The sequence below is a fragment of the Berghia stephanieae genome, chromosome 3 (assembly GCF_034508935.2).
Source record: "Berghia stephanieae isolate SIO BIC M18660-M18661 chromosome 3, UCSD_Bste_1.3, whole genome shotgun sequence".
Taxonomy (NCBI): Eukaryota; Metazoa; Mollusca; class Gastropoda; order Nudibranchia; family Aeolidiidae; genus Berghia; species Berghia stephanieae.
The window spans coordinates 63,967,853-63,985,366 of NC_088362.1; the positions used below are offsets into that span (position 1 = coordinate 63,967,853).

The 17,514-nt window shown below is 38.0% G+C and overlaps 1 protein-coding gene and 1 long non-coding RNA gene across 3 annotated transcripts in view; one reads left to right on the forward strand and one right to left on the reverse strand.

Annotated features, from left to right (window-relative positions):
* The first annotated feature begins 794 nt into the window (after nucleotides 1-794).
* Nucleotides 795-7,763, forward strand: LOC144968191 (uncharacterized). Its single transcript, XR_013644544.1, has 4 exons — nucleotides 795-839; nucleotides 3,879-4,227; nucleotides 5,460-5,630; nucleotides 7,614-7,763. It is a non-coding gene; the product is annotated as an uncharacterized LOC144968191 (long non-coding RNA).
* Nucleotides 7,216-17,514, reverse strand: part of LOC144968190 (protein O-mannosyl-transferase TMTC1-like) — a 75,186-nt gene continuing 64,887 nt past the window's right edge. Inside the window, exons 10-19 of one of the 2 annotated variants that reach the window (XR_013644543.1) lie at nucleotides 16,759-16,872; nucleotides 12,991-13,134; nucleotides 12,581-12,789; nucleotides 11,666-11,801; nucleotides 11,200-11,344; nucleotides 10,297-10,434; nucleotides 9,207-9,332; nucleotides 8,817-8,894; nucleotides 7,662-8,234; nucleotides 7,216-7,600 (exon numbers count right to left, since the gene is read on the reverse strand). Coding sequence is in view for 1 of the 2 variants with exons in the window: in XM_078906286.1 (XP_078762412.1) it covers nucleotides 8,103-8,234; nucleotides 8,817-8,894; nucleotides 9,207-9,332; nucleotides 10,297-10,434; nucleotides 11,200-11,344; nucleotides 11,666-11,801; nucleotides 12,581-12,789; nucleotides 12,991-13,134; nucleotides 16,759-16,872 (1,222 nt within the window). In the remaining variant the exon portion in view is untranslated. Of the gene's footprint in view, nucleotides 8,235-8,816; nucleotides 8,895-9,206; nucleotides 9,333-10,296; nucleotides 10,435-11,199; nucleotides 11,345-11,665; nucleotides 11,802-12,580; nucleotides 12,790-12,990; nucleotides 13,135-16,758; nucleotides 16,873-17,514 lie in introns of both variants that reach the window. The other variant, XM_078906286.1, reaches the window with a different exon arrangement.

Here is a 17,514-nt window from a genome sequence, read left to right on the forward strand (position 1 = left end):
AGACTAGAAAATAAGATGCCATCACTCTGAAACCAGAAGATCATTTACACAAGATGTGTATCCAGTTCCCCGGAAGAGTGGTTTGACACTTCCAATGAGATAAGAAGTGAGGGGCAAAGTGGCCGAGTGGTTAAGACATTGCACTGTGTCCCGGAAGGTCCTATGTTCGAGCCCCGCTTCAGGCACTTTCGTGTTTTTCCTTGGCAAGATTATTAACCCCCAATTTGCTCATTGTGACAACATGGGTGATTCCTGTTGACATCAGACATCTTGTTTGATGAATCATCTATATTTCTTCGTGGAATGCCAAGACGACGATATTTTATGATGGTGTGGCGGAATGGCATTTTTTAAAAATGAGATAAGAACCAGTTGGTTTGGGTTTTTTGTTTTTGTTTTTGTTTTTTACATCACACAACGTTAGTGTTCATGACTGGGCCTTGAGTAATGAATTTAGAAAAACAATTTAATTGAATAAAGACAACGATAAGCTTATCTTTATAGAATGGACTTAAAACTTGTCAGAGTGTTTGTATGGTTTGTGAAAGTATGTATTTGTGTGTGTTTATGTGTTTGTATGTGTGTTTATGTTATATGTGGCATGATGTGTGAAAGTATGTATGTATGTGTGTGCATGTGTGTGTTTGTGTGTGTGTGTGTTTATATGATATGTGGCATGGTGTATGAAAGTATGTATGTGTGTGTATGTGTATGTGTGTGTTTGTGTGGTGTGTGTGTGTGTGTGTGTGTGTGTTTAGGTGTTTGCCTGACAATTATGAATCGAGGACAGTCATCTTCTTTCACAGCCTTGACAGTACCAAGTAAGTTTTTGATTACAGGTTTGTAATGTTATATTCATAATATTAGATAAATAAATAAATAAATAATATACCTTCTTCATCCATAAAGATATTGGTTTTACAAACGTGAATTATAAGAATGAATGAATAAATAAAAGTTATAAAATACTTTATTGACATTATTTTATAAAGGAATGATATAGTAAATGAGATGAACATAAGAGCAATGGTAAAACTAAAGGTAAAAGTGTTGTGTGTCAGGATCAGATGGGATAAACATGAAAGCAATGGTAAAACTTAAGGTAAAATTGTTGTGTGTTAGGATCAGATGGGATAAACATGAAAGCAATGGTAAAACTTAAGGTAAAATTGTTGTGTGTTAGGATCAGATGAGATGGATTAACTCAATATTTCATTTGAATGGCGTTTATCTTTGCTTCTGCTTCTCTTCTTCTTCTTCTTCTTCTTCTTCTTCTTCTTCTTCTTTTTCTTCTTCTTCTTCTTCTTCTTCTTCTTCTTCTTCTTCTTCTTCTTCTTCTTCTTCTTCTTCTTCTTCTTCTTCTTCTTCTTCTTCTTCTTCTTCTTCTTCTTCTTCTTCTTTTTCTTCTTCTTCTTCTCCTCCTTCTCCTCATTCTCCTCTTTCTCCTCCTCCTCCTCCTCCTCACCCTCTTCCTCAGTGCCAACAGGTGTCAGCAGATTTGCCCTGCCAACCCTCTCAAGTCCGAGAATATAACCAGATTTAACAGGCTGCTGGTTAAGTGCGCTCACCGCTCCATTCCACGGGGCAAACGGAAATGTTACACCCCCTGCTGGAGGGAAGAGTTGGAAAAGCTGCACAAGGAGTACCAGCAGACTCAGTCCCAGGACGTAGCCGATATACTACTTCAGTCTCTGGCAGAAGGAAGGAAGCAACGTGGCAGGAGACCGTGGAAAGCCTCGACTTTAAGATGATAATAATAATAATAATAATAATAATAATAATAATAATAATAATAATAATAATAATAATAATAATAATAATAATAATAATAATGATAATAATAATAATAATAAAAATGCTGAAAACTTATATAGCGCTATAACTCCGAGACACCAGACTCTAAGCGCTTAAATTACAAATTACTTTGGCTGAAACATACTCATTCACACACACAAGCACACACACGCACACACATACACACACACACACACACACACACACACACAGCACACAACGGAAACCAGACAGACCTATCTTGCTTCTCATACCATCTACTAAAGACGAAACAAATATGTTTTAAACGAACGTTTAAAAATAGACAAAGATTCTTTTTCACGAATGCTCTGTGGTTTGGTCCCCGAGAAGCGGGTGCAGCCATTAGCCATGTCAAGAACGGCAAGGCAGCAGGGATAGACGGCGTATATCCCGATATGGTGAGCATCTGGGCCCCAGGACACGGGCCTGGCTGGCAGAGGCAATGTCTGATGTCCTTGCAAAAGGAATACTCCCACAAGTGTGGAAGCACGCAAAAATAATTGCCATCCTGAAGCCAGGGAAACCGGCGAAGGAGGTCGACAGTTATAGACCCATATCACTTCTGAGCAGCTTGTACACATTGTTGGAGCGAGTTCTATTAAACCGATGGGGGTCCTAGACGCTGCCTGACACCCAAGCAGGCGGGCTTCATGGAAGGGAGGGGCCCTTACAAAACATATTGAGGCTGGGTTCGAGAGGAAACAGTAAACTGGTGCTGTATTCATAGACCTATCGGCGGCATACGATACGGTCTGGTGTGAAGGATTAATGTTCAAACTTGCAAAAAGACATTGAAGTTGTTCTCTTCACTCTTAGGGGAAAGACAATTCCACGTCGCACTGGGAGACGCGACGAGTAAAGTTAGGAAATTGAAGAATGGGGTCCCTCAGGGTTCGGCTCTGGCGCCGATGTTGTTTAATGTCTACATCAGCGACATGCCGAACACTTCCTCCCTGAGGCTGGGATACGCGGACGACTGGGCACTCATTATTCAAAGTAAAGTGTGGACCCACCTCGAGAGCGTACTCAGCGAGGATGTTACCAGACTCAAAGCCTACTTCGACAAGTGGTACCTGAAGATGAACACTTCTAAAACCGTGGCCACTGCATTCCACCTATGCAGTGGCTGGCACATCCGTAAACTGAACGTCCTAGTCGGGGACCAACAACTCCCATATGAGCCTCATCCAAAATAACTGGGGGTGACGCTGGACCGCAGCCTTACCTATCAGGTGCATCTCGACGGAGTTGCCCGGAAGATAGAGAAACGCAACAGTCTTCTGAGGAAGCTGGTGGGATCAACTTGGGGCGCTAACAAGCGTTCCCGAGAACGTCAGCCTTGGTACTATGCTATTCCGCCACGGAGAATTGCGTTCCAGTGTGGGGCAGAAGCAGGAGCGTTGAGGAGGTATATGTAAAACTGTGCAAGTCGATGCACATACTGTCAGAAGCGATGGTAACAACGCCTAGAAAATGGGGCCCGATAATGTCAGCAATCATCCCCCCCCCCCCCCCCCCCCCCCCCCCCCCCGATGTCCGGAGGGGGACGATCACAAAGAGCTGGCTTAATAAGACCAAAGAGAGAGGGAATGGGGATACCCCTCTCAAGCGCAAAATGGACGGTGCCCCCGTTTCGAGCCGAAATAAGTCCCGGCAACCCTTGTACGCAAATTCCCGGATTACAGACAGATGCATAATATAAGAGATAGAAGTCGGTTTGGACGAATTCAATCCCTCGAGGGGGCGGGGACATCAACTCCTCGAAACTGGGGGAGAAGTTGCCTTTTTTCTCCACCATACCAGTAAGAGGAGGCACTGGGTGAACAATTCTTAAATGGAACTAGGCGCTATATATATTCATCATCATCATCATCATCATCATCATCATCATCATCATCATCATCATCATCATCATCATCATCAAGATCCTATTATCATTATTATTATTATTATTATTATTATTATTATTATTATTATTATTATTATTATTATTATTATTATTATTATTATTATTATTATTATTATTATTATTATTATTGTTATTCTTCCTTTAAATCTTTCAGGGACACCAATCTCTAAATTTGGAAGAAGAAAATGCAGTATCTCTTTTTTGTAGCAATTGTTCTTGTCCCATCGGCTGTCTGTGGAAGATGTTGCTTCCCTGACACATTTGAGGCAAACGTCGTTGAAGACCAAAGTCCCATGATAGCTCGTTTGGAAGTCGATTTCAAACGCGAGAGCTTTATCAAAGAATACGACCCGGAGAACTTTGTGTTGGTGAATGGAAAAGCTAACACAATATAAGAGGTGCAGGGGCCAAACTGTTTCACGAGAGAGCGTGTCCCAATGTCCGTCATGTTTGCAGAGCAGTGTGTCCCTGGGCGAGCCATCGAAATCTCAACATCTGAGCAGGTAAATAGACAAATAGATATATAGATAGATAGATAGATGGATAGATAGATAGATAGATAGATAGATAGATAGATAGAAAGATAGATAGATAGATAAATGGACATATAGATAGATAGATTGATAGTTAGATAGATAGATATATGGATGGATATATATATAGACAGATAGATAGATAGATAGATAGATAGATAGATAGATAGATAGATAGATAGATAGATAGACAGATAGATAAATAGATAGATAGATAGATAGATAGATAGATAGATAGATAGATAGATAGATAGATAGATAGATAGATAGATAGATAGATAGATAGATATATAGATAGATAGATAGATAGATAAACTATTTCAAGTATAATTATGATCAACTTCTCCAATATTGTTTCGAACAGTCGCTCTCATCATTACCCCTTATTCTCATGTAACATTACCACTTATTCTCATGTATCATTACCCCTTATTCTCGTGTATCATAAACCCTGATTCTCATGTAACATTACTCATTATTCTCATGTATCATTACCACTTATTCTCATGTAACATTACCCCTTATTCTCATATATATATATATATATATATATATATATATATATATATATATATATATATATATATATATATATATATAAGAAATTTTAAGAATACAAAATGGTAAAGTTGAAGGGATTATGAAACTAGAAATAATTTGTTGGGCACCACATCAACAATCAATCAGATATCACTAAAATTATCTGACTAGTATTTTGATAGGAACAAATAGAAAGTTGCGGAGTTATAATACTGAATATGCACGCTAAGAGCTGGACTCGAACCCTGTACTTTCCAGTCAGAAGGCAGCAGTAGCTTCTAATGGATACGCCTCAAACTACATTATCAAAACGTTCTATCCAAGGGGAGGGGGGGGGGGGTCCCGATAGCTCAGTTGGTAGAGCACTCGCTTTACACGCAAAGAGACAAAGATCGATCCAGGATGCAGTCGATATTTTGTCTGTCCCCCCTGTCCACCCAGCAATGAATAGGTAGCTGAGTCTGTTAGATTTGGCGGAAAGTACTTTGGATAGACTAGCATCCTATCCAAAGGATAGCAAGCAATTGCTATTGTCCGTTTCACTCTATAGAAATCGGGATAAACTCCGACTCCCTATAGTCTTGAGTTCGAAGGCGAGTGTCCTATAACTAGGCCGCACAGCCGCATGTTCATAAAATGCTTATTCATTTGACTTTCAACAGGGCACCGTGACCTGGTCGTACAGCGTGGGTGACAGACTCAACGTGACCTTGACGCTTGACGAAAATTGCGTCCCTTTACAGTCAGCCACCTTGGATGGAGAATCTAAACTAGATAAAACTTGGAAGTGGACAAAATTTGCTGAAACGAAATATGGATCTACATGGGATTTTGTAAGCAGTGACTGTGTTTGATCTGCCAGTCATGACAGTTTAAGATTAACAATTCATTTACATTATATTTTGGTGTCCATTTACTTGTCTGGTGGTTGTTTAGTTGTGTATGGTGCTTTTTTTTTTTTTTTTTTTTTGTTTTTTTTTGTTTTTGTGGGGGGGGGGGGTTTGTTTGTGTTTTTGTTGATTTTTTTTTTTTGGGGGGGGGGGGGGGGGGGGGGGTCTAGCAATCATAAACACACGTAAAGATAAATTTAAGCTGATTTCAAAAGACGAGCAATATCCACTATATTAACGTGCTCAACAGCAACACGTAATAATATGTTGGACGAGACATGACATGACGCCTGTTATGCAATATGCCAATTTTATTCGGAAAGGGACAACGCTGATAACCTAAAAATACTGTGAGTAAATAGACTTTTCAAAGGACTGGTCTTTACGCTGCTCGCACAAAGGGAGACTCGAACCCATACCCTCCGGTCCGAAGACGAGTGTTTTGCCGATATACCACATCGCCGCACAGACTTTGGATAATATTGAGATTTTATACCACGCGATATCCACTAAACGTGCTCAAAGCGCTTTACAGTGGATCCCTGGCCAACAGCAACGTTTAACATGTAGAACGGGACATGACGCCTGTTAGGTGATAGTATATTTTTTGGGACAAAGACAACGCTGTTAAAGGTCAGGTACTCATTTTACACCTGATTACGGTGAGAGAATGTGAGTAAAGAGTCTTTATCAAGGACTCAACTATGCACCGAGTGAGGTTCGACCTTACAAAATCTCTTTTTCTGCTTCCCTTTTCCATTCACATATAGACAATTGGTTACATCCAACGTCTACCTATTTACAGGTCTGATAACTCAAACTGTCATGGTCTCATTGTTGTAATGGAAATAGTCTCACATTATTGTCCATTCCAACAATGTTTTGTTTTTGTTTTTACGGGGTTTAAGGCGCTTGCAACACATTAAGGTCATATCAGCGCCAGTAAAAATGAAGAAAATGGGATAGTAAAAAGTTCTAGAATTACAATTAAAGCATCCAAGAAAAGGTAAGACAAAGGGGAATTGGATCAAATAGGGAACAGATGTAGATTCCAAGAGCACACTTTCGAAGTACTTAGCTTGAGATCACCTAAAAGTCTTATCCAGTCACAAGCACAGGTCCCCACTAAGAGGAATACACTAAAATGTTTACAAATCATATATAATATGTAAACAAAACATAATACATTACATTACAGAGAGATGATTTACAAAGAAAAAAATATCATCTCCCAAAACTAACTATACATTTGACTATTTCCTTCTCACCAAGGATATCCGGTCAGGGCCAGGACAAAACCAAGTAATCTCATTCTAAGACAAAGACAGATAGCTAGTTGGAAAACAGATATAGGGGCATAGAAGACACAGGATGTACCTCCCTTCCCACTATGGGAGGTCAGGAACCCCACCCAGATTCCAAGAATAATAAATCAAGCCCGTAATTGCGATCGGTTATCAGACCTGCATATATATAAACACATTCATTATATCTATCTCTATATTTTTAAAAAAGAAGATAAATTGAATATGTTTGATAGTTTATTTACATATTGCACACACTGAAACAAAAGATGAAAATGATCTGCACACGATGAAACATGAGAAAACGATGACGCACTAATAATGGCATATCTTACACATACGTCTCACAAAAATGTTGTATAAATATGTACATATTTATAAAAATAAAATATTTTTAAAAAATTTCCTAATGTAAATAGACAGAAAATATCATAAAAGTTTTAATGAAGAATTAAAAAATTATCAAAGAAAATATCATATTGAACAGTCTTCACTTTTGATATATACAGAAGCCGACGTGCACTTGTTTGCAGGTCTAGTAACCCAATTCCTTATGGGCTCATTGTTGTAATGGAAATTTTTTTTTAATGAAGCAAAATATTGACCATTCTTCTTCTTCTAGGTTCCATGCCTGGTCCAGGCTTCGGATACTGCATGAATTGACCATTACAACAATGTTAAACTAGGCCCATAAGTGGGATCGGATATCAGACCTGCATATATGTACACGTCGACAGAAGCAGTAAGAATCTTGAGGCGTCAACTCTGCACAGGTATAAAAAGAAGAAATTTGTGGAAAAATCGAACAGGAAAAGGATAATGTTAACGTTTAAGGATAACAAAATAAATTTTGATTTATGCTGAATAAAAACATAATTTCACATAATATTCATCAACATAAAAAGAACTTTGATAGAGAAATATACAAACTAAAAATATCTTTCTAAAAGTAAACTAAAAATAACAAAATCTCTTTTACTTTATAATATAATATAAAACCAGAAATTATGGTTGAATAAAAAAAAATTTAAACTGTAATAAAAAAAAAAAAAAAAAAACAAATGCTGTAATGCTGTAAAGATGACAAGAATGTGCCGGGTTTTTTTTAATGCTATCTCTTATCGTGTCCAGCAGCCCCAGGCCACACGTTCCGTAGTTTGTTCATATTTGCTTTCGCCAATTTGTTGACGGGATTCAGGGATAGAGCTTTCTTGTAGAACACTTCTGCTTGGGAGTAATTGGCCTGAAATGGACGTGGAGATCGAATATGTAATGATGGTATCGATACTCGGAATATCTATACACTGTCAATACTTTTTAAGGTTTTTTAAAATATATATATATATATCAAATTAAATATTAAATACATTAAATCAAAAATACGAACTTGGAGTGTTTTGTAATGTACGATGTCATCTGTGGCCTATGGATTAAGCAATGTACACGTTGTGTAAGAGATATGCAATGAAGGAATTAATAAATAAATACATAAATAAATTTATAAAGAAATGAATACGTAAGTAAGTAAATAAATAAATAAATAAAACCATATTTTGTTTTTTTTCGAAAGGAATGTAAAATAACCACACCAAAAAAAGCAGTTTAACGTCGTAATAGTAGTAGTAGCGTATGGCGACACCTCCAAATTCATTTCGTCAACCCAGCCTCGGAAGTCTTCCTCAGCCCTAAGGACGGTTTCATAGCCACCCTCAAGTTTAGTAACTAGAGCAGTTTTAAAAATCCCAATGAATCTATAAATAGATTAAATACCACAGCTGCTGTCATGGACCACTATGTTGTGTGTTTTATTCATAGCTATCCTCACCTGAATGTGATAGATTGTCCCTATGTTGATGTAAGACTCCACCAGTGTCGGATCTTCTTGGATTGAAAGTTTGTAAAACTGAAACAAAAGTGGGAAAGAATTTAATAAATGATGAGAAATAAAGTGTATGGAGAAGTGACAAATGAAATCAGAGAATGAAGATGTTGAGGTGTCTAAGAGACAACGTTGGGATCCAGTTGATACAACACGCTTCGCCTGGCTGAGAAAGAGAGAGAGAGAGAGAAAGAGAGAGAGAGAGGGACAGAGAGAGAGAGAGAGAGAGAGAGAGAGAGAGAGAGAGAGAGAGAGAGGGGGGGAGGGAGACATAGTCACCCTAGGGCGTAATAATCTTTAATTTAAAGGTAAACAATTCTGTATTACGCAAATCACCTTCAAACTGTTTTGGAAATCCGACAATTCACGATAGATGTTGGCCTTGTCATGGTACAGTTTTCCCAGGCATTCGTGTTTGGACAGTTTGGCTTGGACGATGGCGTCATTTAGGTATGGGACAGCCTGGGGATAGTCATTCAATAGATCAAATATAATATAACAGCCTTTATTGACCTCCATACAGCACGATATGACTTTAATAATGATGATGATGATGATGATGATGATGATGATGATGATGATGATGATGATGATGATGATGTGGTCTTGTGGTATGACACTCATTTTCGGATCGGAAGGTCCTGGGTTCGATCCTTGCTTGGCGCATAGTTGAGTTCTTGGAAAAGTCCATTCTCTCCAAGTACTCATGTGTAAAATGAGTACATGGCCGTTAACAGCGTTGTCTCTGTCCGATAAAATTGTAATATCGCCTAACAGGTATCATGTCTCGTTCTACACGTTAAGTGTTGCTGTTGGTCAGGGACCCTTTGTAAAGCGCGTTGAGCACGTTTAGTGGATATTGCGGTATATAAAAGCTCAACTCAAAGATTCTTATATTGTCACCTATTGCAACAGAGATAAAGAAAAGGAAATGGGGCGGAATGGCCATACCCTCAGGAAACCTGCAAGCAACATCATCAGGCAGGCTTTGGACTGGAACCTGCAAGGAAAGAGGAGGGTTGGTCGACCAAAGCAAACATGGCGATGAAGCATTGAGATATTGAGTCGGTTTCGTGCCCCTGATGTAATCAATTGGGTTCTTAAAAGTCTCTGCTATAGTGACTTACGGCGTGTTATGTACTGATGCTTGGATTGGGTAGGAGGGATGTGTATCTGAGGTCTACAAGAGGGTGATAATGATGATGATGATGATGATGATGATGATGATGATGATGATGATGATGACCGTGATGATGATGATGATGATGATGATGATGATGATGATGATGATGATGATGATAATAAAAATAATATTAATAATAATGATAATAATAATAATAATAATAATAATAATAATAATAATAATAATAATAATAATAATAATAATAATAATAATAATAATAATAATAATAATCCATGACCCTACCTCCTCCATCAAACCCAATTGTTGTTTATGTGTGTAGGTAAATCTCAACACATCCAAATCATTGAAGGCGTGTTCTAGGAGATTGGAAAGACTCTGGTTGGCAGCTCGGATTTGCTTCGTGTCCACTAAGGCTTGAATCTGACAAAAACACAAAATATTGTTACTCAATAAAGTAAATCAATAAAAATAAAAAGTAAGATCTCCCTTTATTCATCCCGTGGGGGAAATTTGTCTCTAGGGTCTATTCCAAGGCGAGACTGGAATAACCCAGGCGTCAGCCGCAGTGCAGCGCCGCAAATTGAGCTAGCGGCGGGTGATCGAACTCGGTACTTTTTGGAAACGAAGCAAAGACTGTACCGCTGAGCCACGCTGCCCCAAGTGGGACCAGCCTAAAATCCCTTTTATCACCGAGCTCTGTTATAGCCGAATTTCAAGGGAAATAACGCATATGACCTAAATCACCATTTGAAACGATGTAGCATAGAGTAGTAAGTAGCCTACACATATACACAAACACAGAGAGAGAGAGAGAGAGAGAGAGAGAGAGAGAGAGAGAGAGGGAGGGAGGGAGAGAGAGAGAGAGAGAGAGAGAGAGAGGGGGAGGGAGGGAGAGAGAACTATAACTATGTATGGCCTTGAACGTTTATAGTCTGATATAATTTAGTGAAAACTGATCATAAAAATGGCTGGCTAATAACAATAACAAAGAGCTGAGTGACGACAATTTCGTTCCTTCTATATCCTATATTTCTCATCATTATAAAATAGAGATCTACTTTCGTATAAAACACTTCTCTATATTTCTCATCATTATACAATAGTGATTTATTTTCGTATAAAATACTTCTCTATGTTTCTTATCATTATAAAATAGTGATTTATTTTCCTACAAAATATACTCACATATCTCAGATTGACAAAGGTATCGTTTGGTGACATCAGCAACGCCTCTTTGTAAGCAAATAAAGCATCCAGGTTTTGGCCCATCTCTGTGTACAAAATTCCAAGCTGGGAATACATGTCGCTGTCCCCTTGTAAGGCTAAAGCTCTGGGGAGATCATATTTGAATGCAAATGTCAACAAAAGTGGTGCGTGTCTTATTTAAGGGTGAAATAATAGGTCTTAATCCACTAACCGTGGAAAAGGTTCTTCGCTCACATTCTCTCACCGTACTCAGGTGTAAAATTAGTACCTGGCCATTAACAGCGTTTTTTGTGTCAGTCGGAAAAATATTGTGATATCGCCTAACAGGCGTCAAGTCTCGTTACGTGTTGCTGTTGGTCAGGGACCCTTTGTAAAGCGCTGTGAGCATTATTAGATCTCAATTTTTAAATCTTTTTTTTTTAAAGGCATCAAAACTCTTTCCAACCTTTTCAATAAAATCTCCGCTTCCGAATATCGTCTGAGTTTCCTGAGAGAAATGGCGGCATTTTTCATGGCCAGTGTGTTACGGGAGTTCAGGGTGAAGGCTTGTTGGTATTCGGTCACTGCGTGCTCGAGACGGCCTGTGGAATGGGTAGATAAATAGATATATAACAAAATAAGAAATAAAGAAATTAATTAATTAATTAATTAATTAACATATATATAAATAAACAAGTAAGTAAATAAATAAATAAATAAATTGATGAGTAAATAAATAAATAAATAAATAAATAAACAAATAAATAAATAAATAAATAAAAGGTGAGCATTAATAAATAACGTAACATCCACTAATTAAGCACCTTGATGTTTCGACGATGGTGGTTGTTTTGGTGGTGATGCTGTACACGATGGTGGTGATTATGAGGATAATGATTTAGTACCGCCACGAGACGATGGACCACATCGGTAGTAGAAGTGGTAGTAGTGGTGGTGGCGGTGGGAGAATGATGCGATTCTGATGATGCTAATGATTTCGTTACCAGGACATGGACCATATTATTGGTAGTCGTGGTGGTAGTAGTGGTGGTAGTTGTGGTGGTGGTGGCGGTGGTGAGAATGATGCGATGCTGATGATGCTAATGATTTATCAACGTCACCAGGCTATGGACCACATTGGTAGTAGTAGTGGTAGTGGTATTGTTGGTGGTATTTGTGGTGGCGGTGGCGAAAATGATGCGATGCTGATGATTTAGTACCGTTTCCAGGCTATGGACAACATTGGTAGTAGTAGTGGTAGTGGTAGTGGTATTGTTGGTGGTATTTGTGGTGGCGGTGGCGGTGGTGAACATGATGCGATGCTGATGATGCCAATGATTTAACACCGTTACCAGGCTATGGACAACATTGACAAGCCTACCTGTTTTGAGATACAGGGCCCCGTAGTGTGCATGGGCGTCTGGCAAATTGGGTTCTAATTCAATGGCTCGTTTTATGTATTTCTCCGCCTCCTCCGATCTTTGAAAAGACACCAATGCATTTCCCATGGATAAAAGAGCATCGATAAAATCTGGGTCTATGTCCAGGGCCCTCTCAAGCAGATCAAATCCTTCGTGTTTTCCTTGTAAGCTGGGGAGATAAGAATATTATAATTCTAGTAGAAATAATAAACATATCGATGTGTATAAGTAGGATGTTATTTATAGGATGTTTTTTATTGTTATTGTTTCTGGATCATCATCATCATCATCATCATCATCATCACCATCATCATCATCATCATCATCATCATCATCATCATCATCAAGTCGTATATCCATCCATACTTACATCAACAGATTTCCAAGATTGACCAGACCTCTTTTGTGTTTTGGGTGAATCTTCAAAGCTTGTCTGAAGTGATGTTCCGCCTCGCTGCGATTCGTCAGCAGAGTGCCAAGATTGTTTTGATAACTTGGGTGCTGAGGATATAAGCTGGTCAAAAACATAGAGAGTATTTATAAATTTTACGTTTACTTTCTTATACACCTTCTAGGTTAGCTGATTTTGAAGTACGCCAACGATACTTAAATATCTAAAGATGATTGTTTGTGCGGGTATGTGGTATGACACACGCTTTTGGACCGGAAGGTACAGTGTTCGATCGATATATATATATAAGTGTTGGTGGGTATTTGTAGGTACGAGTGTGCTCGATAATATTGATTAGAGTATATAAAATAATTAGATAAATAAGAACAATCACATTATTCTGTCGAGACGATCGTTTCGATGGGTTTCCATCTCTTCGGTCGCCCGAAGAGATGGGAACATATCGAAACGATCGTCTCCACAGAATTATGTGAGTGTTCTTATTTATTATTATTATTATTATTATTATTATTATTATTATTATTATTATTATTATTATTATTATTATTATTATTATTATTATATGTATATATATATATATATATATATAATATATATATATATATATATAGGGTGTCCCAGAAGTCGCGCACCAAGTAAATTCTTATGATTACATATGAATAGCAATTTTATAAATAATCTTAATAAATGCTCAAATCGTTCATCCATGCACCAATTGTGTTTATAAACTGTTTCTTGGAAACGTTTAAGTAAAACGATAGACAGTAGTTTCGCTCAATGGCTTTTCTCTCTCAGGATGAATGTGGTTGAATTCTTCAGCTATAGAGAGGTATGTTGTCCCATTTTTTTTCCAAACATAAAAAAAAACAACAATTTATATCCTTTTTGTATCATTAGTTTTTCACATATTATTATCACGAATTATTATTAATATCATATTGTTATTCATTTGTAGTTTCATAATAAATCTATATGTTGCGCGACCTCTGTGATAGCCTGTATATGAATCATCCTCATGATAGTGTTCACTGGCGTGGGTACAACTAAGGGACGCAATCGGTGACAGACCCATTCCTATTATACTTTCGCTAAAAAAAAAATTTCACAGTAAAATTATAACATTTAACATGGACGTCAAAACAGCCTTACATGCTGAACAGCGTATTTCTGTGGCTTCTTATGGAGTACCAGGGTGTTTACATTTGATATTATATACCCATACTTTGTACTTCACACCCTTCTTTCTGTGAAAATGTCAATACAGATCATCAAATCATCTCGATGTTCTTGTTCAAACCACGGGGATCGATCTTTAATCCTTTTCGTAATGGGTCTGAAGTGTCTTTTGACCACTATTTTTTACATTATCATAATAACATTGTATGGAATCATGGAACAGGTTGTCCAAATAGTGTGGAGTGCAGCGGTTTATAGGTTGAAGCAAATATAGCGCCCGTCTTAGGCTGTAGAATGAGTGCATTCAATTTCGTCTCCTGTTCGTGAATAACCAGTGTGTCAAAGACGCTATACATTCCTTAATTTACTCACAACAAACACTTTGTTGTTAGGAAACCGAAAAAAAATTTAATTCCGAGATAAAACGTCCACGTTCGATTCCGGTTCGGTTCGGCAACTAAAACGAGTGCGTTGCATTCACTTTGTTATGATAAAACAAGAGACCGACTGAGCGGAAAGGTCAAATGAAGGGCAAGACAGAAAAGGAGAGGAAAATGAATGCACTCAGTTTACTCAGTTTTAATCATTTGCGTCAAAATTGGAAATCATGGACGTAAATAGGGGCATATCTAAGTTCCGACAACAATTTAAGAATATGGCAGGGTTTTGATATAGCCAACCATATGAGTTGATATAAAGACACAAATTTTAAAATTGCAATGCATCTTTCGTCATGGATGAGGTATTTTACTTTCAAATTTCAAATATGTGGTTCTAAACTTGGAACAGTTGTTGCATATTTTCTCGATACGGTACGTTTTTTGGTGCCCGGTGGTACAGAATAGATCGTCTTCATAATTTCTCACGGACACTGACAAAAATTGTTTTAATGTGTAATATCGACGTGCACTTATTTGCAGATCTGATAACCCAATTCCTTATGGGCTCACTGTTGTAATGGAAATCTCAAAAAAAAAAATAATAATAAATGGGGTAAAATATTGTCCATAACAACAATGTTAAACTAGGCCCATAAATGGGTTCGGATATCAGACCTGCATATATTATGTACACGCCGTATAATATAGTTTGGCGACAAAGATTTAATTTCAAATATTGCGTCAGGTTTGAGTCTCTTCGATATATCGGTGGTCATTTTTATTAATCGATATTTAAAGTGACAGGATTCGGGATTTGTCAGAAAATCAAGACAAAATATTACCTGTGATTAATTATACCAAGTACACGGAATAATAACGCGTAACATTGGATAAATTATGTTTGCAGGTCACCCAAAGCTGGAACTGGTGGTCATTCATGAACTGTTTACACAGGTTATGGCATTATGTCTTTGTGTAAACCTTATTCATTTATAACAATAACATTATTAGCGCTGCCGTACTCTGGAAAAACCCATATTTGAAAATGTGGCCAGAAAACTCGTCCTTCAAATAAATATCGATCGATTTAAATGACCCTCATCTTGGCAACAAAAAAACTCTCAAACCTCGGACTTCTCGAAATCTTACTTAAAGTCCCAGGTTTGAGAGTTTTTGCCAAGATGAGGGTCATTTAATTTGATCGATATTTGAAGGACGAGTTTTCTGGCCAAATTTTCAGATATGGGTTATTCCAGAGTACGACAGAGCAGGTGTGCAAACCTCAAAAAGAATGCAGTGATATTGAGTGACATAAAAAGATGTTTTCTCTACTTCTTTTCTTTTTGGCCAAAAACGTTTATTTGCTATAGCAGGAACAAACAGCCATTCATTAATTATTTACATACGGTATAACATGGTGTCATTAACATGATGCCATAAAATGGTGTCATTATGTATGTACATTCATAACAATAGGGAATGAGATTAGCGGAAGAGTAGCGTCCCTTGATTGGACGTCACCTATAGTCTGTGACGTCACCGGCGGAAAAGTTATTAGAGAGAGAATGTCATGTTGGTTGTGCGCATGCGTCTCTCGTCCTCGCTTGGTTCCAATAATAACTTTTCCGCCGGTGACGTCACAGACTATGGGTGACATCCAATCAAGGGACGCTACTATTCCCTATAACAAGAGCAGGTGTGCACGCTTGAATTCTACTGCACCCTGACAAAACACATCTTTTGGTTTTTCTTTTTGGTCAGATAAGTTTTGACATCAAATATCGATCAATTAGCTCTAGCCCTTGTCAAAAAGCCCTAAAACTTCCCAGACGACATTCCAAGGGTCCCAGATCGACCCCGGGTACAGTCCGATTTAAAAAAAAAAAAATTAAAATTGACCTTTTTGTTTAAATTTAAAATTGAGCTTTTATATAGTGCAATATCCACTAAACGTGCTCAAAGCGCTTTTCTGACCTCAACCCCCACTCCTGACCACTCAGCAGTGATTGGGTAGCTGAGTCTGTTAGATCTGATGGGAAGTCATTTTGCGAAAGACTAGATTCCCATCTAAAGGGTAGCAAGCAATTGCTATTATCCGTTTCACGCCATATAAACTGAAAAGGGAGAAGGTGGATTAGAGTACACCCGAGTTGTAGACTGTGTAACTCACCAGATTGCCTGTTTGTAGTGGTGAATTGCTTGATGAACATCCCCGGTGTCTTTGTAATAATTGGCCATGTTGAAATGGATCTTGGCGTTAGACGGCATTGTCTGGATGCCTGACCTGGAAGTGACGAGATAGAAGAACAAGGATATGAAGGTGTGAATTTGATGATGGTCATGACGAGGACGATCTATAGATAGTATGAAGTTGACGTCACTCAGGTCTGTGTCATTGGGTTTGTTTGTTTGTTTTTTTTGCCATCCACGTTTATGAGTAATTGTCACTAAACGGTATTAACCAGACTATAAACGTTCAAGGTTACACAAAGTTATGTGTGTTGGTCCGTTATACTTCCGGATGGCAATGTTGTGAGCTTTTTAGCCAAGCGCACACTGTCTATAGATAGTATGCGCTTGACTAAGAAGCTGATAACATTGCCATCCGGAAGTATAACGGACCAACACACAAAACGAAGCGAGTGCTCTACCAACTGAGCTATCGGGGCCCCCAGACGTCTTGTAAAGAGAGCTTTGCAAATGATCAATAAGTAGGATAGATAAATATTGACTTGGTGATTAGATTGGATGTTTCTATCGATCAAACACTTGGAATCACCATGACATAGGCGTAAACAATGTCAATGTCTGTTGGTTTTGACAGGTCTTATCATCAAATTAAATACGAGGATTGTGAAGTGTTTGATTTGACAACAACGTTACACACACACACACACACACACACACACATACATCCATACATACA